Here is a 26,105-nt window from a genome sequence, read left to right on the forward strand (position 1 = left end):
TGGGTTATGTCCACCAAAGACATGGAGCAGAATACATTTTGGCCCAAATTTATGAAGAACAATTATTTATTTATTTGCAAACTTTTATAACAGAAACAAAGAAAAACGTGTTTTTTTTTTTTTCAAAATTTTCAGTCTTTTTTTGTTAATTTAGCAAAAAATAAAAACCCCGGCGGTGATTAAATACCAACAAAAGAAAGCTCTAGTTGTGTGAAGAAAATGATAGTTTGGGTACAGTGTTGCATGACCGCGCAATTGTCATTCAAAGTGTGAGAGCGCTGAAACCTGAAAATTGGCCTGGGGACTGGAAGGGGGTGACAGTGCCCGGTATGGAAGGGGCTAGGCCCAGGAAGTGCACCTTTTTTTTTTCTTTAGCAAATATTCACTTTTTGTCTTGGATTCTGCATTCGTTAGGATAACCATCTAATTCCGAAGTATTTCAGATATATTAGGGTGACCCTCCTCATCCTGACACTTAGATGTATGGTGGGTCACGGGGTGCACTTCCTGTGCTGTCCTGTAACCCAGATTCAGACCACAGTGGCCTAAAGCCTACAGTCGGCTGGTGTCAGAGTTGGTCGAACAATGTCAGGATCACTTCGAAGCCTGATTGGCAGCTGGAACAGCCTCTCAGCATGCCGCTGAGAATCTGAGCAAGCCGGTCCCGCCTCCTCCTGAGCCTGGAGCTCCAGTCACTGTTCATTGCTTAGACAGAACCAAGAACTGAGCGATTGGCGGTCATGTGATCGCTCAGTTCTCCAGCTAACAGCAGGTGGGGGGGAGTAGGCAGGTTTATTCTTTATTGCATTCCAACACTTCACCTTTAACGTGTGACAAGTGCAGACCCTACGGGCTTCTACTGGGGGAAGATCGATCGATCGATCAATAACCTGACAAGACTGTGTGAATTCGTTCCTGACAGGTCACAATGTACAGCAATGGTAACTACAGCCCAGTTTGGGGCAAGTGTTTTACACATTACAATGGGCCTGCAGGCAGATCAGACTGCAGTGCTCGACTTTAATCCAGAGCTGCCCCCACAGCACTTCTTTATCACAAGATGCCCAATCATTCAACCTGGAAGATGGAGGACACTATGATTGCTGGGCGTCATGGCTCCGCCTCCTTGAAGGGTATACCTATGGCACTCTGCTGTCAGTGTATTGATGCAGAGAGTGGTGCTGCTGTCACTACAATTCCGTCATGAAGGAAAGAAAGAAAAAAAAGTTAAAGGATGAGTTCACCTTTCAGAATGTTTCGTCCGTATTCAGGGTGTAACATGTTAATAAATCAGCCTCCCCCGCACTCACCCCCCAAGACCCCATTATGGCAGCTTCTCCCCGTACTCACTGTCACAATTTAAAAAGAGAGCGGCCATACGGTGCTCGACCCCCCAACCACATCATCCATTCAGAGATCTGTAAAGAGAACTACCAACAACCATTGCGGCTGATGGCTGGTGGTTCTCACCTACGAGGGTGCAGGGTGGAGGGGGGCAGCAGTGGCAAAGGGATGAATTGAACAACTAAGACATCCAGAATGCACCTCCCAGCCACAGCAGACAGATTTCTGTTCTCAGTCATCACTCGCTGGTTCTAAGGTTAGAGGCGGTGACTGCTCTGTGGGGGACGTCCTGCATTTATCCCAGGAAGTAGATGAAGCTGGAACACTGATGGCTCCACCCTAGAGGAAGCTGCCAGACTTGGGATCACTCTGAGAGACAATAGGGAGTATTACAAACAGGAGGTATCTGGAGGGACAGGTCCACTTGTGTACGGGGTGTCGTAGAACGTGGCCTCTTCCATTACAACAGGAGGTATCTGGAGGGACAGGTCCACTTGTGTACGGGGTGTCGTAGAACGTGGCCTCTTCCATTACAACAGGAGGTATCTGGAGGGACAGGTCCACTTGTGTACGGGGTGTCGTAGAACGTGGCCTCTTCCATTACAACAGGAGGTATCTGGAGGGACAGGTCCACTTGTGTACGGGGTGTCGTAGAACGTGGCCTCTTCCACTACAACAAGAGGTATCTGGAGGGACAGGTCCACTTGTGTACGGGGTGTCGTAGAACGTGGCCTCTTCCACTACAAGAGGTATGTGGAGGGACAGGTCCACTTGTGTACGGGGTGTCATAGAACGCGTCCTCTTCCATTACAACAGGAGGTATCTGGAGGGACAGGTCCACTTGTGTACGGGGGTCGTAGAACGTGGCCTCTTCCAACAGGCGGTATCTGGAGGGACAGGTTCACTTGTGTACGGGGTGTCATAGAACGTGGCCTCTTCCATTGCAACAGGAGGTATCTGGAGGGACAGGTCCACTTGTGTACGGGGTGTCATAGAACGCGGCCTCTTTCACTACAACAACAGGAGGTATCTAGAGGGACAAGTCCACTTGTGTACGGGGCGTCGTAGAACGTGGCCTCTTCCAATACAACAGGAGGTATTTGAAGGGACAGGTCCACTTGTGTACGTGGTGTCGTAGAACGTGGCCTCTTCCATTACAACAGGAGGTATCTGGAGGGACAGGTCCACTTGTGTACGGGGCGTCGTAGAACGTGGCCTCTTCCATTACAACAGGAGGTATCTAGAGGGACAAGTCCACTTGTGTAGGGGGCATTGTAGAACGTGGCCTTTTCCATTACAACAACAGGAGGTATCTGGAGGGACAGGTCTACTTGTGTATGGGGTGTCGTAGAACGTGGCCTCTTCCATTACAACAAGGAGGTATCTAGAGGGACAGGTCCACTTGTGTACGGGGTGTCATAGAAGGTGGCCTCTTCCATTACAACAGGAGATATCTGGAGGCACAGGTCCACTTGTGTACGGGGCCTCTTCCATTGCAACAACAGGAGGTATCTGGAGGGACAGGTCCACTTGTGTACGGGGTGTCGTAGAACGTGGCCTCTTCCATTACAACAGGAGGTATCTGGAGGGACAGGTCCACTTGTGTACGGGGTGTCGTAGAACGTGGCCTCTTCCATTACAACAGGAGGTATCTGGAGGGACGGGTCCACTTGTGTACGGGGTGTTGTAGAACGTGGCCTCTTCCATTACAACAGGAGGTATCTGGAGGGACGGGTCCACTTGTGTACGGGGTGTCGTAGAACGTGGCCTCTTCCACAGCTCAGACTGTACAAATGGAAAATGCTGCTTCTGATCTGCTGCGCCTACAATATGATTGGATCTCATAGGATCAGGTGGGTCCAATCACAAAGCAGGTGACACCCACCATCATTGGAATCTGCTCTCCTGTGTTAATAATCGGGGGTTGGGGCATCGTCCTTCACATAATTCCCTGCTGACCTGCCCCCCCCCCCCCCCGGGGTAAAATCACTTCTACCCCGTGCTGGGCCAATCACAACAATTCACAGGCTTCTAATAAAGTTTATTTTATTAAATACGAATTTTACAAATATACAGCCGTGTTCCGTCACATTGGGTACAGCCGTGTTCCGTCACACTGGGTACAGCCGTGTTCCGTCACATTGGGTACAGCCGTGTTCCGTCACACTGGGTACAGCCGTGTTCCGTCACACTGGGTACAGCCGTGTTTCGTCACACTGGGTACAGCCGTGTTCCGTCACACTGGGTACAGCCGTGTTCCGTCACACTGGGTACAGCCGGGTTCCGTCACACTGGGTACAGCCGGGTTCCGTCACACTGGGTACAGCAGTGTTCCGTCACATTGGGTACAGCCGTGTTCCGTCACATTGGGTACAGCCGTGTTCCGTCACACTGGGTACAGCCGTGTTCCGTCACACTGGGTACAGCCGGGTTCCGTCACACTGGGTACAGCCGGGTTTCGTCACATTGGGTACAGCCGTGTTCCGTCACATTGGGTACAGCCGTGTTCCGTCACACTGGGTACAGCCGTGTTCCGTCACATTGGGTACAGCCGTGTTCCGTCACATTGGGTACAGCCGTGTTCCGTCACACTGGGTACAGCCGTGTTTCGTCACATTGGGTACAGCCGTGTTCCGTCACATTGGGTACAGCCGTGTTCCGTCACATTGGGTACAGCCGTGTTCCGTCACATTGGGTACAGCCGTGTTCCGTCACATTGAGGCCCCGCCCACTGATCTCTGCTTCTCAGCGCAGACGGATGATTTCCTCTTTACAGATCTGCATGACTTTGGTAAAGTCCAAGTGGAGGTATTTCCGCCAGAAGCGCCGATCCCGCCCATAGACCTGTGCTGGGTAACATGGACTTCCTGTGGAGCAAACAAACCGCATGTTAGGAAGTGGGATCCCCCACAATCCCCTCCTCCAGGATGCGGAGTCAGGCATCCCCTTTTATATCTGCCTCAGGAATAGCTCATTGGAGTGACTTTGGGGGGGTTGGACCTCCAGGAAAGCTGCCAATTATCTGACCAGCAGCTCATGTACAGTGTGTACTAATTGGGTTCCTTCTCCATTGTCCCCTGTATGTAGGAATGTAGACCCCTCTACTGCGCACTCCTGAGATGGACTATGGGGATACAGACTATGGGACTATGGTCTCTGCACTGTGGAGTATGGACTATAGGCTATTGTGACGGGAGTGACTTTGGGTGGGGGGCCCATGGAACACAGCTCACTTTGGGTGGGGGGCCCATGGAACACAGCTCACTTTGGGTGGGGGGCCCATGGAACACAGCTCACTTTGGGTGGGGGGCCCATGGAACACAGCTCACTTTGGGTGGGGGGCCCATGGAACACAGCTCACTTTGGAGAGGTGGGGAGACCCCTGTCTCAGCTCCCCATGTCCCTCTTATGTGTAAGTCACCCTGTGCCTGTTAGGAGTGCAGGGTGATATGCCCTGATATTGTGTAGACATGTATAGGTGGGGGGGGGGGGGGGGGTTGTGGATTGTTTACTGCCATGTAGTACATCCCATTGTTCTATTGTGTGTCTTGCTTGGGAGCAAACTATTATGGGATGTATGTGTTTGTGTATTGGCTTGGTGGGGGGTGTCTGCTGATGTGTCTCTGGCTGCTAGATGTGGTTTGCCCCGCCCTGTGTCATTATGCAGGGAAGGGGGGTTGCCCCGCCCTGTGTCATTATGCAGGGAGGGGGGGTTGACCCGCCCTGTGTCATTATGCAGGGAGGGGGGGGTTGCCCCACCCTGTGTCATTATGCAGGGAGGGGGGTTGTTCCCTTGAATGTATATATCTTGTATCTGTGTTTATATAAAGTAGTCTTTTTCCTGGTTTACTTCAAGACTGGTGTCGTCTGGTCTTGTATGGTCAGCGGTGGTGTCTGGTGTCGGTGGTGTCTGTGGTCGGTGGTGTCTGTGGTCGGTGGTGTCAGTGGTGTCAGTGGTGTCAGTGGTGTCTGTGGTGTCGGTGGTGTCAGTGGTGTCGGTGGTGTCAGTGGTGTCGGTGGTGTCAGTGGTGTCGGTGGTGTCAGTGGTGTCGGTGGTGTCAGTGGTGTCGGTGGTGTCAGTGGTGTCGGTGGTGTCGGTGGTGTCGGTGGTCGGTGTTCGGACGGGGAAACGGGAGTCTAACGGAAGTACTCAGTGCAGTCTGGGGATGGTTCTGTTGCAAAACCAAAATCTTACATACCGATCCCATGAAAAATCCGGGCAAGATTTCGTCCAGAGAAACGCTCATCTTGGTGAATGGAGAGGAAAAGGCGAACGTCACAAGACAGCTGAGCCAACCAATCTTCGGCCTGCAGAGAGAAAGGCGATGAAGAAAATAACCCGAATAATGAGATGGAAGTCAGAGAGAAATCCCGATTACAGCTGGAGACGTAGGAGTGCGGCGAGGACTGGAAAATTGTCAGCAGAAGGGCGCCTGCATCCAATCAGATTGGGTATTCCGACAGGAGCTGGCTGGGGCCACAGCAGAAGATTCCTTTATCACAGCTGTATATCATGTTACAATATCTTCATTCTGCCCCCAGTGTGTGGCCCGAGTGTGCGCCAATGTGCGGTCCCCAGGTCTCTGCCAGTGTGTATCCCCCCCCCCCCCGGGTCTGCGCCAGTGTGTATTCCCCCCTCCAACCTGCGCCAGTGTGTATCCCCCCCCTCAACCTGCACCAGTGTGTGGACCCCCCGGTCTGCGGCTCCCCAGGTCTGCGGTCCCCAGGTCTGCACCAGTCTGCGGCCCCCCAGGTCTGTGCACCCAGCTTTAGGCAGTAAGACTGACTGTTCATACAACCTCTAGAACTGGTCCAGGGTTTGATGTGGGCCCCGAGGGTCAGCTATTCTTCTCTGGATGGAACTCGTAACGTTGAGAAGTTGGTGTGGAATGTGATCAGAGATGGGGGAGGGGAAGTCTCCTGAACCCAGATATCTCATCATGGTGACCACATGGAGGTTACCTTCTCTTTGCTCAGCTCTTCCTCGGCATTCTCCCGTCCTTCATCATTCAGAGGATTTCTCCCCTCAAAGTACTCCAGGATATGAGCCTTCAGCTGAGCGCTGCGCTCCAGATTGACTTGCTCTGCGCAGGCCGCGCTGCTCCTGTACGTCACACTGAATCAAAGGACAACATGGAAGGAACACGTCACAGAAGAGGCGGTCCGCAATCAACACGGAAAGTCATCATGGAGCTCATTGTGGGAACACGGAAGTCTTACATCTTTGGGCTATACTGCTACCTACAGGAGGATTGGATACTGGGAAACATTAGGTCAGCCCCTCCTACTAACCCCTCCCACTCCCAGCATGCTTCAGTTTTGTAGCAAAGCAGTACCAAGAACATGATCAGAAACAAATTAGTGGAACCCGCATCCCTTGATGGACACCAAGAAAAAAAAAAAATCACATTTCCTTTCTTCGTACTTGGAGGGACGTAGGAAGTCTGAAACCTTCAGGATGTCAAAAAGTAGTCCACATGAAGGGGGAGGGGGGGGGGCAGGGGACAGCAATTAACAGGTTAAACTGGGGACAGCCTGCAGTCACCTGAAGGAACCTACAGATCTAAAATCAGACGAGGAAGAAACATCCACCAAATATAACTGAGAACAGAAGACCAGCCGGCTGCCTTGCAAACCTGGAAAATGGGGGCCTGATGCCGAAACTCCCAAGAGGTGCTAATGGAGCTCTAATGAAGTGAGCCTGGAAAAGGGGAACCCGGAAGGATGGTATGTCAGAGCCACCTAGAGAAGGTTTCAATGAGAAACCAGGTCACCCCTGCGGGGCTCATATAGGGTGACAAAAATGTAACCAGTCCTCCAGCAAGAAGCAATGGTTCAAAGATAAATCTTCACAGCCTGGACCTCTTCAAAAAAATGGAGGGAAGTTTATTTTCGGGGAACTGAACCAGACAGAGGAACAATGTCTTGATTAAGGTGGAAAATGGAGATCATCTTGGGAAGAAAGGAAGCCCTGAGTCTCACAACCACCTTGTCCAAGACCAAAAGTGTTTTTGTGTAGGATGAATCTGCTGGATCAGACACTCTCCTACACCAGGATGACCACAAGGACAACCTTGTGGGTCAGAGCAGAGGGAAAGGCCTCTCATAGAATCACACAGGGCCTTCTGAAGTGCCAAAGAACCAAATTAAAATAGGAGTTATTGGGGCTGGATTGGGGGAAGGACATGGGTTAACCCCCCCCCACTCCACACACTAATGGTGGTAATCAGAATATGGAGAACCAATGCTCTTCGGAGCAGATTGGAAAGTGCCGAGATCTGGCCCTAGATTCTGCTAAGAGTCAAACATTAGTCCAGTCCCAATTGGAGAAAAGAGGTTCTGTAGTACAGAAAAAATCCTATGGGAAGGGGGGAGCCCTTAGCCCACTTTCCCCAAAGTCTTTCATCTGCTGAGGAAGGCGTATTTTATTTGGTGTGAATGTAACTAGCCTCAAACTTCACAGGCACCACAGACTTCCTATCCCTTAGAAATTGGGATTCAAACAGCTATGTCATTAAAGCCGGCAATCAAGAAGCAGGATGGCAAATCAGTCTTTGAACAGCAGATCTAGATTTTCTGGTAGAACCCTAAACTGCATCTGCAAGAAGTTATATCAGGTCAGAGTACCGCATCCGCATGGGCCAATCTGGAGCAATAAGGATCACTGGAATGCCCGCTATCAAGATCCAGGGTAACAGGAAAGGCCTCCAGAACTCATAAAATCTGGACAGCTGGTAGCTGGTGAACGATTTGTGACCAGAGGGCTAAGGCAGCCAAAAGGGACTAAAATCATAGCAGGCTGGATGCAGGAACGGATGGAAGTTCCATGTGGCTCTTTGTAGCAGAAGCAGCAGTGGGGTGTGCACAATACTCCAGTCAGCAGAATGATGTTAGCACTCTGGCCCAAAGCATGGACCTCTTCCCTGGCAATGTCAGTGAGAAATAACAATGAGGGAGATTCCTGGTGCTTGGCCCAGAGTTATGGTTCGGGGCCAGGATCAGAGGGTTCAGATCCAGACCTCTTCCCTGGCAATGTCAGTGAGAAATAACAATGAGGGAGGTTCCTGGTGCTTGGCCCAGAGTTATGGTTCGGGGCCAGGATCAGAGGGTTCAGATCTAGACCTCTTCCCTGGCAATGTCAGTGGGAAATAACAATGAGGGAAGTTCATGGTGCTTGGCCCAGAGTTATGGTTCGGGGCCAGGATCAGAGGGTTCAGATCCAGACCTCTTCCCTGGCAATGTCAGTGAGAAATAACAATGAGGGAGGTTCCTGGTGCTTGGCCCAGAGTTATGGTTTGGGGCCAGGATCAGAGGGTTCAGATCCAGACCTCTTCCCTGGCAATGTCAGTGAGAAATAACAATGAGGGAGGTTCCTGGTGCTTGGCCCAGAGTTAGGGTTTGCAGCCAGGACCAGAGGGTTCAGAACCAGACCTCTTCCCTGGCAATGTCAGTGGGAAAGAACAATGAGGGAAGTTCATGGTGCTTGGCCCAGAGTTAGGGTTCGGAGCCTGGACCAGAGGGTTCAGAACCAGACCTCTTCCCTGGCAATGTCAGTGAGAAATAACAATGAGGGAGGTTCCTGGTGCTTGGCCCAGAGTTATGGTTCGGGGCCAGGATCAGAGGGTTCAGAACCAGACCTCTTCCCTGGCAATGTCAGTTGGAAAGAACAATGAGGGATGTTCATGGTGCTTGGCCCAGAATTAAGGTTCGGAGCCTGGACCAGAGGGTTCAGAACCAGACCTCTTCCCTGGCAATGTCAGTGGGAAAGAACAATGAGGGAAGTTCATGGTGCTTGGCCCAGAGTTAGGGTTCGGAGCCAGGACTAGAGGGTTAAGGTTCAGATCCAGGACCAATACAGAGACAAAGTGCTCTGTAACTAACCTAACCTAACCAGGTCCAGTCTGAGAAGCGCACCACATGGAACTCCGTGCCTGAGGGTCACTTCCAGACTCACCCTACAAATCATCCAGTCCAGTGGGGGAGCAAACGTTATGCTATCCAGAAACCAGACTGAGGACGGCTGTGCTGGATAGCTGAGAGTCAGTAAGGAAAACCACCAACTGTTGGAGAAGAGTCATGCTAGAAGAAGAAAAAAAATCAAAAGTTCAATCCTGAACACTTCAGATCTGAAATTACATTCAGCCTAATAGAACCCAGAAGAGGGATTTTTTCCTGGGCTGGCCTATAGTGTCCAATCCCCCTGTAGGCAGCAGTATAACCGGAGAGTTTATTACTACCCGTGTCCCTCAATGGATGAGAAAGAAACGTCAGAAAGAAGAGAAAATCTCTATAAGAGAAGAGACACAAAGTGCTAAACCAGCAAATTCCTCACGGCTGACTATACAGAACACTGAATGTTACCCAAGAAAACTCTAAAACAAACATACTGGAATCACCATAGAAATAGGTCCCGTTATCCGAGTTCTGTGGGAACATTGCAGCCACTGAACCCAACCAAGATCCACAGATCAGCCATAGCCCCCCCCCAGGTGGATCTGAGATCCTGTATGGCCACTGGGAGATGGGGCCGCCTTTCCACAAGGGAAGTGAGCCACATTCCTCAGTGTGGCCCCACCACAGCCTTGTAGTCAGACATCGCTCACAGACTGGGCACTCAGAGGTCCAGAAACAATTCGACAACATAAAGGAGCCCGATGTATTACATCTGCACTATAGGGAAAATGGCCAATGTCCATAGCAAGCTACTGGAATGGGTTTTATCTGTGGATCTGAGAGCAGACTTGTGCTCAGATTGGTGCAATGGAGAACCAGCAGTTCTTCCTCCAGTGCCCTGTCCCTGTCTCCCTGTTTCCAGTATAGTCATTGTCTATAATAAGGAGATGGAGATGAAGACCTGGACCATGGAAAGGTACAATCTGACGGCTTCATCAGGCTTGGTGAGTGAGGCGACTCCATCTGCTGCTTTCATCATGTGACCGTTTCCTGCTCAGATATCGTCTAACAAGTACAACATAAACCTGGGACACAACGGACCACATACCTCTGGAACACCCGGTAACAAGACTTCAGTTGTCTCAGAGCCGTCGCCTCTCGTGAAGAAACTTTGTGATGGAGAAAATCACAGACATCCTCCAATTCCTCATCTGTCAGATCTCCGTAAGAACGGAAGTGAAAGGACAGCGCGCTGAACTCAACCAGGACACCGCTGCGGCCTGTACCCCGGAAACCTAAACACAGAGCAAAGATTGCTGCATTATACACCAGTCACATGACCCATCACATGCATCGCTTGGACAAAAAACTATCTCAGAGCTTCTAATAAAAAGTATAAAATTACCGGGACATGTCCCAATAAAGGGGAAAAGAAGGAAAAATCACCACCATGGAAAGTGAGCGAAAAGCCCTCTTAGATGCCACCAAAACAAATTTCCCCATCAAAAGATTTCCTCTTCTAGTGACAACTCGAAATTTGAATTTTCCCTCCCATAGAAAGCAATTTCTGAGACACTAAAAAGACAAAAGAGTGACTCCCTCTCACAAGTTTGACTTTTTATAGAGGAGTCCCAATGAAAGTGACCCTCCACCAGACCTCCTGCTGCCTGCCAAAACACAACATCAGAAAATGGGCTTCCTGCATCGGCCCGCTGCTACACATTACCTCCGGAGGAAGAAGAGTTCCATTGCAGGTTCCGGAGACCTCTCTTCACTAGAATGACTTCCCAGCCCATGAAGTCCGCCACCTCCACCACATTGAACTCCACAGAACTGGTGTGTGTGTGATCAACACCCGACAGTCGTTCCCGAGCCAGAGCCACAGCTACAGGGGGGCAGCTGAGGAGAAGACATATACATTCACCTACTGTACAGACACAGAGGGTTCATACTACATACACATAGGAGAAGACATATACATTCACCTACACACAGAGGGATCATACTACATACACATAGGAGAAGACATATACATTCACCTACACACAGAGGGATCATACTACATACACATAGGAGAAGACATATACATTCACCTACTGTACAGACACAGAGGGTTCATACTACATACACACATAGGAGAAGACATATACATTCACCTACACACAGAGGGATCATACTACATACACATAGGAGAAGACATATACATTCACCTACTGTACAGACACAGAGGGTTCATACTACATACACACATAGGAGAAGACATATACATTCACCTACACACAGAGGGATCATACTACATACACATAGGAGAAGACATATACATTCACCTACTGTACAGACACAGAGGGTTCATACTACATACACACATAGGAGAAGACATATACATTCACCTACACACAGAGGGATCATACTACATACACATAGGAGAAGACATATACATTGACCTACACACAGAGGGATCATACTACATACACATAGGAGAAGACATATACATTCACCTACGGTACACAGACACAGAGGGTTCATACTACATACACACATAGGAGAAGACATATACATTCACCTACGGTACACAGACACAGAGGGTTCATACTACATACACACATAGGAGAAGACATATACATTCACCTAGCGTACACAGACACAGAGGGTTCATACTACATACACACATAGGAGAAGACATATACATTCACCTACACACAGAGGGATCATACTACATACACATAGGAGAAGACATATACATTCACCTACGGTACACAGACACAGAGGGTTCATACTACACACACACACATAGGAGAAGACATATACATTCACCTAGCGTACACAGACACAGAGGGTTCATACTACATACACACATAGGAGAAGACATATACATTCACCTAGCGTACACAGACACAGAGGGTTCATACTACATACACACATAGGAGAAGACATATACATTCACCTAGCGTACACAGACACAGGGGGTTCATACTACATACACATAGGAGAAGACATATACATTCACCTACGGTACACAGACACAGAGGGTTCATACTACATACACATAGGAGAAGACATATACATTCACCTAGCGTACACAGACACAGAGGGTTCATACTACATACACACATAGGAGAAGACATGTACATTCACCTATACAGACACAGAGGGTTCATACTACATACACATAGGAGGAGACATATACATTCACCTGCACACAGAGGGATCATACTACATACACACATAGGAGAAGACATATACATTCACCTATTGTACACAGACACAGAGGGTTCATACTACATACACATAGGAGAAGACATATACATTCACCTACGGTACACAGGCACAGAGGGTTCATACTACATACACATAGGAGAAGACATATACATTCACCTATACAGACACAGAGGGATCATACTACATACACATATAGAAGACATATACAGGTTACATTTCAATCCAAGGGGCACTGGAGATTCTAATTACAAGTGACTCCCTTCCCCCGTGGCCCCCCTCCCCCATTCCTTCATTGGAGGACACAACTCTACCTGTGCGCGATGCCACGCAACTGCCGAGGACCACTGTAGCAAGTGACACGACAGACCGATAAGGTGGGGTGCAGGAGCTCCAACCAATGAGAAGAATGGAGTTCCAGATAGCAAAGAAGAGTCTCAATACCTGAAGAATGACAAAGAAGGCAGGAAAATGATTGGCTAAAATATGACTGACCCTGACCACTGATATCAGACAAATACACCCAACTGAGGGAACCAATATTGATCGGATCTAGACCCAATATCCAGAATATGATACAATTATTCATTGGATCTAGACCCAATATCCAGAATATGATACAATTATTCATTGGATCTAGACCCAATATCCAGAATATGATACAATTATTGAGGGGATCTAGACCCAATATCCAGAATATGATACAATTATTGAGGGGATCTAGACCCAATATCAGGATTATGAGGATACAATTATTGATGAGATCTAGACCCAAAATCAGGATTATGAGGGTACAATTATTGAGGGGATCTAGACCCAATATCAGGAGTATGAGGATACAATTATTGATGGGATCTAGACCCAATATCAGGAGTATGAGGGTACAATTATTGAGGGGATCTAGACCCAATATCAGGAGTATGAGGATACAATTATTGATGAGATCTAGACCCAAAATCAGGATTATGAGGGTACAATTATTGATGGGATCTAGACCCAATATCAGGAGTATGAGGATACAATTATTGATGAGATCTAGACCCAATATCAGGAGTATGAGGGTACAATTATTGAGGGGATCTAGATCCAATATCAGGAGTATGAGGATACAATTATTGATGAGATCTAGACCCAATATCAGGAGTATGAGGGTACAATTATTGATGGGATCTAGACTCAATATCAGGAGTATGAGGATACAATTATTGAGGGGATCTAGATCCAATATCAGGAGTATGAGGATACAATTATTGAGGGGATCTAGACCCAATATCAGGAGTATGAGGGTACAATTATTGATGTGATCTAGATCCAATATCAGGAGTATGAGGATACAATTATTGAGGGGATCTAGATCCAATATCAGGAGTATGAGGATACAATTATTGAGGGGATCTAAACCCAATATCAGGAGTATGAGGATACAATTATTGAGGGGATCTAGACCCAATATCAGGAGTATGAGGGTACAATTATTGATGGGATCTAGATCCAATATCAGGAGTATGAGGGTACAATTATTGATGGGATCTAGACCCAATATCAGGAGTATGAGGATACAATTATTGATGGGATCTAGATCCAATATCAGGAGTATGAGGGTACAATTATTGATGGGATCTAGACCCAATACCAGGAGTATGAGGATACAATTATTGATGAGATCTAGACCCAATATCAGGAGTATGAGGGTACAATTATTGATGGGATCTAGACCCAATATCAGGAGTATGAGGATACAATTATTGATGTGATCTAGATCCAATATCAGGAGTATGAGGATACAATTATTGAGGGGATCTAGACCCAATATCAGGAGTATGAGGATACAATTATTGATGGGATCTAGATCCAATATCAGGAGTATGAGGGTACAATTATTGATGGGATCTAGACCCAATACCAGGAGTATGAGGATACAATTATTGAGGGGATCTAGACCCAATATCAGGAGTATGAGGATACAATTATTGAGGGGATCTAGATCCAATATCAGGAGTATGAGGGTACAATTATTGAGGGGATCTAGACCCAATATCAGGAGTATGAGGATACAATTATTGAGGGGATCTAGATCCAATATCAGGAGTATGAGGGTACAATTATTGATGAGATCTAGACCCAATATCAGGAGTATGAGGATACAATTATTGAGGGGATCTAGACCCAATATCAGGAGTATGAGGATACAATTATTGATGGATAGAGGCCAATAGGTATCCTACGGTAAGATCGGGTCATATACTGTATATTTGCTCCATTGTGTGGGCGGGTTTGTAAAATGCGGTCCAGTATCTCCGGTTCGCAGACACCAGTTACAGTGCAGATTTTCCAGTCTCAGAGACGGTGGCAGTTTCTGCAGAAAGCCGGATTCTCTGACATGTGATGGACGGTGAATCTTTGGGCTTCACACATCAGTGGTTGCACCATTTCATTTCTAAGCAGTTTAATTTGCTGGTAATAAACTTGGGAGAACAATACAACTACAGACGCTGTCAGGAGTTACCTTCCTCCCGGACGTCCAGCGCCTGCACGGTCTCCTCTATAGGAAGAACACGCTCATGTCTATGGCACGTCCGCTCCACCGCTTTGTCCATAGATGGAGGTCTGGCCTCTTCCTCACCATCACACTGTGCCAGGAAATCCAACATTTCATCATCATCCAGCTCACAGCCCTGCAGGCCAAAAGATTGGGAGGAAATAGGAGACACCAGTTATGGAGATGAAGATACCATACAAGGGACTAGATGTTGTACTGGAATGTATCTGGAAATGAACAGAAGATTCCAGTATTACACACATATATATACTTGTACTTCTGTCAACACGAGCCTCACAGGGTCACCCAATATGGCTTTTACTGCTGCCAATAGAACAAAGGAAATATAACAGTCATACTGTCCCTCTCCTACAGGTCTGCTGCCACCAGGGTGGTGATCTGTAAACAGACCATTATAGTCACACTGTCCCTCTCCTACAGGTCTGCTGCCACCAGGGTGGTGATCTGTAAATAGACCATTGTAGTCACACTGTCCCTCTCCTACAGGTCTGCTGCCACCAGGGTGGTGATCTGTAAACAGACCATTGTAGTCACACTGTCCCTCTCCTACAGGTCTGCTGCCACCAGGGTGGTGATCTGTAAACAGACCATTATAGTCACACTGTCCCTCTCCTACAGGTCTGCTGCCACCAAGGTGGTGATCTGTAAACAGACCATTGTAGTCACACTGTCCCTCTCCTACAGGTCTGCTGCCACCAGGGTGGTGATCTGTAAACAGACCATTATAGTCACACTGTCCCTCTCTTACAGGTCTGCTGCCACCAGGGTGGTGATCTGTAAACAGACCATTGTAGTCACACTGTCCCTCTCCTACAGGTCTGCTGCCACCAGGGTGGTGATCTGTAAACAGACCATTGTAGTCACACTGTCCCTCTCCTACAGGTCTGCTGCCACCAGGGTGGTGATCTGTAAACAGACCATTATAGTCACACTGTCCCTCTCCTACAGGTCTGCTGCCACCAGGGTGGTGATCTGTAAACAGACCATTATAGTCACACTGTCCCTCTCCTACAGGTCTGCTGCCACCAGGGTGGTGATCTGTAAACAGACCATTGTAGTCACACTGTCCCTCTCCTACAGGTCTGCTGCCACCAGGGTGGTGATCTGTAAACAGACCATTATAGTCACACTGTCCCTCTCTTACAGGTCTGCTGCCACCAGGGTGGTGATCTGTAAACAGACCATTATAGTCACACTGTCCCTCTCTTACAGATCTGCTGCCACCAGGGTGGTGATCTGTAAACAGACCATTATAGTCACACTGTCCCTCTCTTACAGATCTGCTGCCACCAGGTGATCTATAAATGGAACATTATATTGGGTTTCATAGAATAAAGGTGAATGCAGCAGATAGGAGAGAAACATGTTAGTCAGATCTCACCCTCCTTAGGGCCTCACGCTTGTTCTGGATGTCACGACACTTGCACGTAGGAAAGACTCTCTGGACCAGTTTCTTCACCGTAATGTAGTCCACAGAATCGGCGTACACATGTCTGCGCAGCTCATCCAAATCCTGCGACTAAAAAACCCCAGGACTGATTCAGAATGGCCAAGGATTAGAAGCACAAGCTGTCACAGCAACCAGTCAGGTGTAATCCTTGAGCCTTATAGAAAGGTATCAGAAGTAACAGGACAGGAAATAGTTCAGTTCTGCGGCTTGTCAGACCCTTACATTTTGCACGATAACCCACAAAACCTCCATTAGCTACTGACCCTGGTGAGCCCCAGAAACCGCCACCCCAGTCAGTCCCCTGCGACAATGTGATATTTGATGGACCTCCAACCCTTCTGAAAACAATGACTTCTCCGGCCCTTCGCTACAACGTGCTATCTGACGGACCACCAACCCTTCTGAAGACAATGACTTCTCTGGCCCTCACTACAATAGGCTATCTGATGGACCTCCAACCCTTCTGAAGACAATGACTTTTCCGGCCCTCGCTACAATAGGCTATCTGATGGACCTCCAACCCTTCTGAAGACAATGACTTCTCCGGCCCTCGCTACAATAGGCTGATGGACCTCCAACCCTTCTGAAAACAATGACTTCTCCGGCCCTCGCTACAATAGGCTGATGGACCTCCAACCCTTCTGAAAATGATGACTCCGGCCCTTCGCTACAATAGGCTATCTGATGGACCTCCAACCCTTCTGAAAACAATGACTTCTCCGGCCCTCGCTACAATAGGCTGATGGACCTCCAACCCTTCTGAAAATAATGACTCCGGCCCTTCGCTACAATAGGCTGATGGACCTCCAACCCTTCTGAAAATAATGACTCTGGCCCTTCGCTACAATAGGCTATCTGATGGACCTCCAACCCTTCTGAAGACAAGGACTTCTCCAGTCCTCCACTACAATATACTATCTGATGGACCTCCAACCCTTGTGAAGACAAGGACTTCTCCGGCCCTCGCTTCTCCGGTACTGCCTACAACGTGCTATCTGATGAACCCCAAAGCCTTCTGAAAGCAATGACTTCTCCGGCCCTTCGCTACAATAGGCTATCTGATGGACCTCCATCCCTTCTGAAGACAAGGACTTCTCCAGTCCTCCACTACAATATGCTGATGGACCTCCAACCCTTCTGAAGACAATGGACTTCTCCAGTCCTGCACTACAATGTAATATCTGGTGGACTTCCACCCATTCTGAAGACTGAATTCTCTGATCATAACCTTTGGTCAGTGCTGGAAATAACAGCAAAGAGTCAGGAATGTCTGTAATGTGAATAAGGCCCAACAGGAAATGAGTCCATGTGCTTTGTATTAGAAGACTTACATTGGGGTCTAGGAAGAGGTGACAGTGGGCATCCTTGCCATCTCGCCCAGCTCTGCCAATCTCCTGGACGTAGCTCTCAAAGTTTTTAGGCATATTGTAATGGATGATCCCTCGAACGTCAGATTTATCCAGACCCATCCCGAACGCCACAGTAGCCACGACGATTCGAAGCTGACCACTCATGAAGTTGTTCTGTACCCTCCTGCGCTCAGCAGCCGACAACCCTGCATGGTATGAATCCGCCATCCACTTCAGTGGGCGGCGAATCTTCTTTCTTGCTGCAGGAGAAGAAATGATCATGTCTATATTAGATTTCCTGATATTCATGATAGTGACCGGAAATCATCTTATTCCTACCCTGTGCTTTCTTCTTGTCACTCTCCACTGACACATTCTCCTCTGCTGGGCGATTCACCATCACCCCCTGCAGGCACGTTCGAAGCAACGCGGCCAAGCGCTGTGTCTCCTCCCTTCGTGTGCAATAGATGATGACAGAATCCAGACAACCAAAACGTTCACCTTTTAGAAGCGTAACAAGTGCCTGAAATAAAAAATGTATGGCAGGTGAGGGGAACAGGCAGGAGAGGGGACAGGCAGGAGAGAGGGGACAGGCAGGAGAGGGGGAACAGGCAGGAGAGGGGACAGGCAGGAGAGGGGACAGGCAGTAGAGGGGGAACAGGCAGGTGAGGACAGAGGCACAAGGCGAGTCAGCAGAGGTGCCAGGTCAGGCAGGAGAGGACAGAGGCACAAGGCGAGTCAGCAGAGGTCTCAGGTTAGGCAGGAGAGGACAGAGGCACAAGGCGAGTCAGCAGAGGTCTCAGGTTAGGCAGGAGAGGACAGAGGCACAAGGCGAGTCAGCAGAGGTCTCAGGTTAGGCAGGAGAGGACAGAGGCACAAGGCGAGTCAGCAGAGGTGCCAGGTCAGGCAGGAGAGGACAGAGGCACAAGGCGAGTCAGCAGAGGTCTCAGGTTAGGCAGGAGAGGACAGAGGCACAAGGCGAGTCAGCAGAGGTGTCAGGTTAGGCAGGAGAGGACAGAGGCACAAGAGGAGTCAGCAGAGGTCTCAGGTCAGGCAGGAGAGGACAGAGGCACAAGGCGAGTCAGCAGAGGTCTCAGGTTAGGCAGGAGAGGACAGAGGCACAAGGCGAGTCAGCAGAGGTCTCAGGTTAGGCAGGAGAGGACAGAGGCACAAGGCGAGTCAGCAGAGGTCTCAGGTTAGGCAGGAGAGGACAGAGGCACAAGGCGAGTCAGCAGAGGTCTCAGGTTAGGCAGAAGAGGACAGAGGCACAAGGCGAGTCAGCAGAGGTCTCAGGTTAGGCAGGAGAGGACAGAGGCACAAGGCGAGTCAGCAGAGGTGCCAGGTTAGGCAGGAGAGGACAGAGGCACAAGGCGAGTCAGCAGAGGTGCCAGGTTAGGCAGGAGAGGACAGAGGCACAAGGCGAGCCAGCAGAGGTCTCAGGTTAGGCAGGAAAAGACAGAGGAGCAAGGCGAGTCAGCAGAGGTCTCAGGTTAGGCAGGAGAGGACAGAGGAGCAAGGCGAGTCAGCAGAGGTCTCAGGTTAGGCAGGAGAGGACAGAGAAGCAAGGCGAGTCAGCAGAGGTCTCAGGTTAGGCAGGAGAGGACAGAGGCACAAGGCGAGTCAAGAGAGTAGAGATACGTCAAGTGAGGCAGGAGAGGTAGAAGGTAAGGGAAATCATTATCATATAATTGCATTCCTCCTGCCCCCCCAAAAAGCCCAACAAGAACAGAACCCAATGGTGTCACCTGGTCCCGGTCTTGGTCCATGGACACAGATAGGTGTAGATTAGGAGGCACAGCTGCCAGCCGCAGAGGCGTCTTGTCGATGTCTGACACCTCCAGGTGACGGGCTACATCTTGAGCGGTACCCAGGGTGGCTGTGGCTGTAAGGCCAAGAAGACACCGCACACCGAGGCGTTCCCGGAGAACCTGAGAAACAAGCAGTGTGTGAGCTCCAACTGCGGACTTCCAGGACTCCTTTCCATCTCAGAGAATGAGAAGGTCATACTCACTTTACACAGCCGAAGGTAACAAGGCCGGAAGTTGTGGGACCACTCCGAGACACAGTGAACTTCATCTATACATGCAAAGGCCACTGGGGGGAGCTGGTCAGCAGGGGGCAAACAACTGGATCCCGACAGACCCCCACCAACCAGAGCCTCCGGGGAAAGGAGCAGCACGTGCACCTTGCCTTGTTTCACCTGAAAAGACCAAATTATTTAAAGGAAGGAAGGAAGAGGTAGAATATGGGGAGGAAAAGTTCCATAACAATCAGTTCTGTATACCTGAACAACGTGACAGGACCATGGTACAGCAAACTCATAGGGGGTCCCCAAAAGGTCTGCACCCCGTTATATTATCATTACAGTATTATGAAAAAGCTGATCTGGAACCTTCCACCCAAAATGCTCATCTCCCGCCTTCCACAGAAGAGGACACCCTACAAGGAGGAAGGACACCCGACATAACCGGGTACATAGGAGACCTCCTCACCTTCTCCATAGCTGCTTCTCGCTGATTTCTTGTCATGTTGGAGTGAATACACACGGCTTTAAGTTTGGAGGGAAGACCAGACACCTAGAAGGGGTGGAATGGACAGTTAGCAAGAACTGCAACAACCATCAGTGCATGGTACTTACTAATCCAGACCTGGAGCCCCATCCACTCTGCTCACCCCGTCCAGGCCTGGAGCCTCATCGCCCCTATTCACTCCGTCCAGGCCTAAAGTCTCATCGCCTCTACACACCCCGTTCAGACCTGGAGCCCCATCGCCTCTACTCATCCCATCCAGACCTGAAGCCCCATCGCCTCTGCTCAACCTCGCCAGACTTGGAGCCACATCACCTCTATTCAACCCGTCCAGACCTGGAGCCCCATTACCTCTATTCACCCTGTCCAGACCTGAAGCCCCATCGTCTCTATTCACCCCGTCCAGACCTGAAGCTCCATCGCCTCTATTCACCCCGCCAGACCTGGAGCCCCATTGCCTCTATTCACCCCTACCAGACCTGAAGCCCCATAGCCTCTATTCACCTCGCAGCACCTGGAGTCCCAGCGCCTCTATTCACCCTGAGCCCCATCACAGATCCATGTAAAGCACCTGCACCTCTATTCACCATGCTTAGACCTGGAGCCCCATCACCTATATTCACCCCGCCAGACCTGGAGCACCATCGCCTCTATTCACCCCGCCAGACCTGGAGCCCCATCGCCTCTATTCACCCCGCCAGACCTGGAGCCCCATCGCCTCTATTCACCCCGTCCAGACCTATAGTCCCATCATTTCTATTCACCCTATCCAAACCCAAGGACCAGTCCAGACCCTGAGCCCCATCACAGCTCCATGTAAAGCACCTTCACCTCTATTCGCCATGCTCAGACCTGGTGCCCTTTCCCTTGTATTCATTCCATCTAGACCCAAAGCCCCTTCACCTCCATCACTCCTCTGGACCTACAGCCCCTCCACCTATACCAAATGGACCCCACACTGGTTTGTTTCTTTTCACCCCATCTGCACTAGTTCCTTCACCTCTATTCACTCTGTCCAAGCCTGGAGCCCCTTCACCTCTATCACCCCTCTGGACCCGTAGCTCCTTCACCAACGTTATCCCATTCTGACCTTAAGCTGCATCATCTTAGCTTTTCCTGACCCAGTTCCCAAGTGCCTCTATTTACACTTTCCAAACCAAGAGCCCCATTACCTCTATTCACTCCCTCCAGACTTGAAGCCCCTTCACTTCTATCACCTCCTGCTTTGCTTCCATCGCAACCCCAGGCCTGGAGCCCCATCGCAACTCCAGGCCTGGAGCCCCATCGCCTCCATCGCAACTCCAGGCCTAGAGCCCCATCGCCTCTATCGCAACTCCAGGCCTGGAGCCCCATCGCCTCCATTGCAACTCCAGGCCTGGAGCCCCATCGCCTCCATCACAACTCCAGGCCTGGAGCCCCATCACCTCCATCACAATTCCAGGCCTGGAGCCCCATCGCCTCCATCACAACTCTAGGCCTAAAGCCCCATCGCCACCCCAGGCCTGGAGCCCCATCGCCTCTATCGCAATTCCAGGCCTGGAGCCCCATCACCTCCGTCATCCCACCAGACTCTGTGCCCCATCACCTCCATCATCCCACCAGACTCTGAGCCCCATCACCTCTACCAACCCTTTAGGCTTGGAGCCCATTCTCCTTTGGTAGTACTCTCCAGTACGACAGACAATACACACCGGTACAATCCATACAGCGCAGTATATAAGGGGTCTAATACAGAATTAAGGTGATAGAACAGTTCCCTTTTGATGCAATGCTCGGTGGAAACGTTACCTGGTCATCCATCAGTGACACTAGTGGTGATATGACCAGCGTGATGCACGGTGACCTCTTTGCATACATGAATGCTGGTAGCTGATAACACAGAGATTTCCCCATTCCTGTGGAGAGGATTACCAGGGAGGACAGACCTGAAACAGCAGAGATGGTTGGTGAGAAGACAGAAGGGAGGCAGCTTTAGGGAACTGATGGGAGGACACTGCCAAGGCTTAATCACTGGCTGGTACCTCAAGATAGAGGAGGACAGGAACATTCAACAAACCAAGTAATGGGTACCCGTCTTACCGGATAGGATCCTCATGATGGCCTCTTCCTGCCCTGGACGGAAACGGTGATAACCCAACTCAGCAAGTGCGGCGTACACCTCGGGGGGCGTATCTGTCGGCCAGAAAGGATTACATTATTATTTCAGGAGCTCAGAATTTGTCATCGTAAAATGACCTCAACTCACACATTATATGTATACAGTAATGCCACTCCTAGCACTGTAAGTAGCCGGTGTGTCCAATGGGCAACAAATAGAACAGAGCCCAGGTCAAACCCGAGTGGCTAAGCTGCAGCATAATAAACTGCAAATAAAAGAGAAAAAACTAATTCTACCACGTAACAAGACTCAGGTCCGTCTGGAGTATGCCGTCCAGTTCTAGTCACCAGTACTCAGGAAGGAAATGCTGGAACTGGAGAGAGTCCAGACAAGGGCAACAAAGCAAAAAAGAGGGATGGAGGAGCTCGGCTATGGGGGGGATGGAGGAGCTCGGCTATGGGGGGGATGGAGGAGCTCGGCTATGGCGGATGAAAGAGCTCAGCTATGGCGGATGAAGGAGCTCAGCTATGGCGGATGAAAGAGCTCAGCTATGGCGGATGAAAGAGCTCAGCTATGGCGGATGAAGGAGCTCAGCTATGGCGGATGAAGGAGCTCAGCTATGGGGGATGGAGGAGCTCAGCTATGGGGGGGATGGAGGAGCTCAGCTATGGCAGATGAAGGAGCTCAGCTATGGCAGATGAAGGCGCTCAGCTATGGCAGATGAAGGAGCTCAGCTATGGCAGATGAAGGAGCTCAGCTATGGCAGATGGAGGAGCACAGCTATGGGGGATGGAGAAGCACAGCTATAGGGGATGGAGGAGCACAGCTATAGGGGATGGAGGAGCTCAGCTATGGCGGATGGAGGAGCACAGCTATGGGGAACAACTGCAAACATTAAACTCCCTACATCCCATTCTCTGTAAGAAAGGAAGTCCCACCTCCCTAAATAACAAGCCCTCACCCAGAGAAGAAGTCATACCTCCATGGATAAGTAACCCTCACCCAGAGAAGAAGTCATACCTCCATGGACAAGTAGCCCTCACCCAGGGAAGACATACCTCCATGGATAAGTATCTCTCACCCAGAGAAGAAGTCATACCTCCATAAAAAACAAGCCTTCAGCCAGAACAGAAGTCATACCTCCATGAATAAGTAGCCTTCACCCAGAGAGAAAGTCACACCTCAATGGACAAGTAGCTCTCATGCAGAGAGTAAGTCATACCTCCATGGACAAGTAGCCCTCACCCAGGGAAGAAGTCATACCTCCATAGATAAAGTAACCCTGACCCAGAGAAGAAGTCATACCTCCATGGACAAGTAGCCCTCACCCAGGGAAGAAGTCATACCTCCATAGAGAAGTAGCTCTCACCCAGGGAAGAAGTCGTACCTTCATGGATAAGTAACCCTCACCCAGTGAAGAAGTCATACCTCCATGGATAAGTAGCCCTCACCCAGAGAAAGTCATACCTCAGTGGAGAACTAGCCCTCACCCAGAGGGAGTCATATCTCCAAAAATAACAAGCCCTCACCCAGAGAGGCATTCATACCTTGGACTGTCCCTGATGGTTCCAGCTCATAAAGAGGCGTCATGGTGGGAGGGAGTGGGGCTGGTTCATATACCGGCCTGATCACTTCGTGGTTCGCATTATGGTGACCTTCACAGATTTCTGAAATCAAACACAGCAAACCATGTCAGTGCCCATTTGTAGAACGAATGCCTATACCCAAATCAGCAGAAAAGTAGATTGCTGAGCCACTTCCTATTTGGCATTAGAAAGAAAAAAAAAAAATGCACAGCAGCCCATACCGACCAATCACAATGTTTTTTTTTTTATTTTCACATAAAATGCAATTGGTTGTTATGGGATGACACAAATCCATATTCCCTGTATGGGGGGGGGGTTATGTCCCATGTGGAAGCCAGAACTGGACAGAATAAGTCCCCCGGATAGGTCATACCACTCGGATGGCTGAACCATTATATTTAAAGCATACTGAATGAGCCACAAATAACACTCGATGGGCCAACCCACACTATCTGGAGGGCTGTACCATTATGGTGGGTATACACTCACCAGCCACTTTATTAGGTCCACCAGTTCAATTGCTTGGTAACACAATTTGCTAATCAGCCAATCACATGGAAGCAGCTCAATGCATTTAGGCATCTAGACGTTGTGAAGACAACTTGCTGAAGTTCAAACCGAGCTTCAGAATGGGGAAAAATGGGGATTTAAGTGACTTTGAATGTGGCATGGTTGTTGGTGCCATATGGAATGGTCTGAGTATTTCAAAAACTGCTGATTTACTGGGGTTTTCCCGCACAACCATCTCTAGGGGTTTACAGAGAATGGTCCGAAAAAGAGAAAATAACCAGTGAGCGGAAGTTGAGTGGAGGAAAATGTCTTGTTGATATCAGAGGTCAGAGGAGAATGGGCAGACTGGTTGCTGCAACAATCAGATGGTAGGGTCAGAATTTGGTGTAAAAAACATGAAAGCATGGATCCATCCTGCCTTGTATCCACGGTTCAGGCTGGTGGTGGTGTCATGGTTCCATACTGCCTTGTATCAATGGTTCAGGCTGGTGGTGGTGTCATGGATCCACACTGCCTTGTATCAATGGTTCAGGGTGGTGGTGTCATGGTGTAGGGAATCCAGCCTGCCTTGTATCAATGGTTCAGGCTGGTGGTGGTGGCGTCATGGTGTAGGGAATCCATCCTGCCTTGTATCCACGGTTCAGGCTGGTGGTGGGGGTGTCATGGTGTGATGGATCCATCCTGCCTTGTATCAATGGTTCAGGCTGGTGGTGTCATGGTGTGGTGGATCCATCCTGCCTTGTATCAATGGTACAGGCTGGTGGTGGGAGTGTCATGGTGTGGTGGATCCATACTGCCTTGTATCAATGGTTCAGGCTGGTGGTGGTGTCATGGTGTGGGGGATCCATCCTGCCTTGTATCAATGGTTCAGGCTGGTGGTGGTGGTGTCATGGTGTGGTGGATCCATACTGCCTTGTATCAATGGTTCAGGCTGGTGGTGGTGGTGTCATGGTGTGGTGGATCCATACTGCCTTGTATCAATGGTTCAGGCTGGTGGTGGTGGTGTCATGGTGTGGGGAATCCAGCCTGCCTTGTATCAATGGTTCAGATTGGTGGTGGTGGTGGCGTCATGGTGTGGGGAATCCAGCCTGCCTTGTATCAATGGTTCAGGCTGGTGGTGGTGGTGGCGTCATGATGTGGGGAATCCGTCCTGCCTTGTATCCACGGTTCAGGCTGGTGGTGTCATGGTGTGGTGGATTCATCCTGCCTTGTATCAATGGTTCAGGCTGGTGGTGGGAGTGTCATGGTGTGGTGGATCCATCCTGCCTTGTATCCATAGTTCAGGCTGGTGGTGGTGGTGTCATGGATCCTTACTGCCTTGTATCAATGGTTCAGGCTGGTGGCGTCATGGTGTGGGGAATCCATCCTGCCTTGTATCAATGGTTCAGGCTGGTGGTGGTGGCGTCATGGTGTGGGGAATCCATCCTGCCTTGTATCAATGGTTCAGGCTGGTGGTGGTGGTGTCATGGTGTGGTGGATCCATCCTGCCTCGTATCCACGGTTCAGGCTGGTGGTGGTGTCATGGTGTGGGGGAGATTTTCTTGGCACTAGCAAGGAGGACCTAATAAAAT

General features: G+C 49.6%; 1 protein-coding gene across 1 annotated transcript in view; it reads right to left on the bottom strand.

Moving 5' to 3' along the window:
* Positions 1-3,373: 3,373 nt before the first annotated feature.
* Positions 3,374-26,105, bottom strand: part of LOC149429115 (ATP-dependent DNA helicase Q4-like) — a 28,871-nt gene continuing 6,139 nt past the window's right edge. Inside the window, exons 6-21 of the mRNA XM_089666713.1 lie at positions 23,986-24,105; positions 22,420-22,512; positions 22,129-22,265; positions 20,305-20,388; positions 19,824-20,012; positions 19,558-19,740; positions 18,152-18,335; positions 17,795-18,072; positions 16,395-16,532; positions 14,960-15,128; positions 12,768-12,897; positions 10,964-11,136; positions 10,346-10,532; positions 6,307-6,460; positions 5,544-5,652; positions 3,374-4,211 (exon numbers count right to left, since the gene is read on the bottom strand). Coding sequence (XP_089522839.1) covers positions 4,090-4,211; positions 5,544-5,652; positions 6,307-6,460; positions 10,346-10,532; positions 10,964-11,136; positions 12,768-12,897; positions 14,960-15,128; positions 16,395-16,532; positions 17,795-18,072; positions 18,152-18,335; positions 19,558-19,740; positions 19,824-20,012; positions 20,305-20,388; positions 22,129-22,265; positions 22,420-22,512; positions 23,986-24,105 — 2,450 coding nt within the window. The 3' untranslated portion in view covers positions 3,374-4,089. The remainder of the gene's footprint in view (positions 4,212-5,543; positions 5,653-6,306; positions 6,461-10,345; positions 10,533-10,963; positions 11,137-12,767; positions 12,898-14,959; positions 15,129-16,394; positions 16,533-17,794; positions 18,073-18,151; positions 18,336-19,557; positions 19,741-19,823; positions 20,013-20,304; positions 20,389-22,128; positions 22,266-22,419; positions 22,513-23,985; positions 24,106-26,105) is intronic.

Source organism: Staurois parvus, unplaced genomic scaffold (assembly GCF_062004578.1).
Source record: "Staurois parvus isolate SC_StPar_1 unplaced genomic scaffold, SC_StPar_1.0 ptg002794l, whole genome shotgun sequence".
NCBI lineage: Eukaryota > Metazoa > Chordata > Amphibia > Anura > Ranidae > Staurois > Staurois parvus.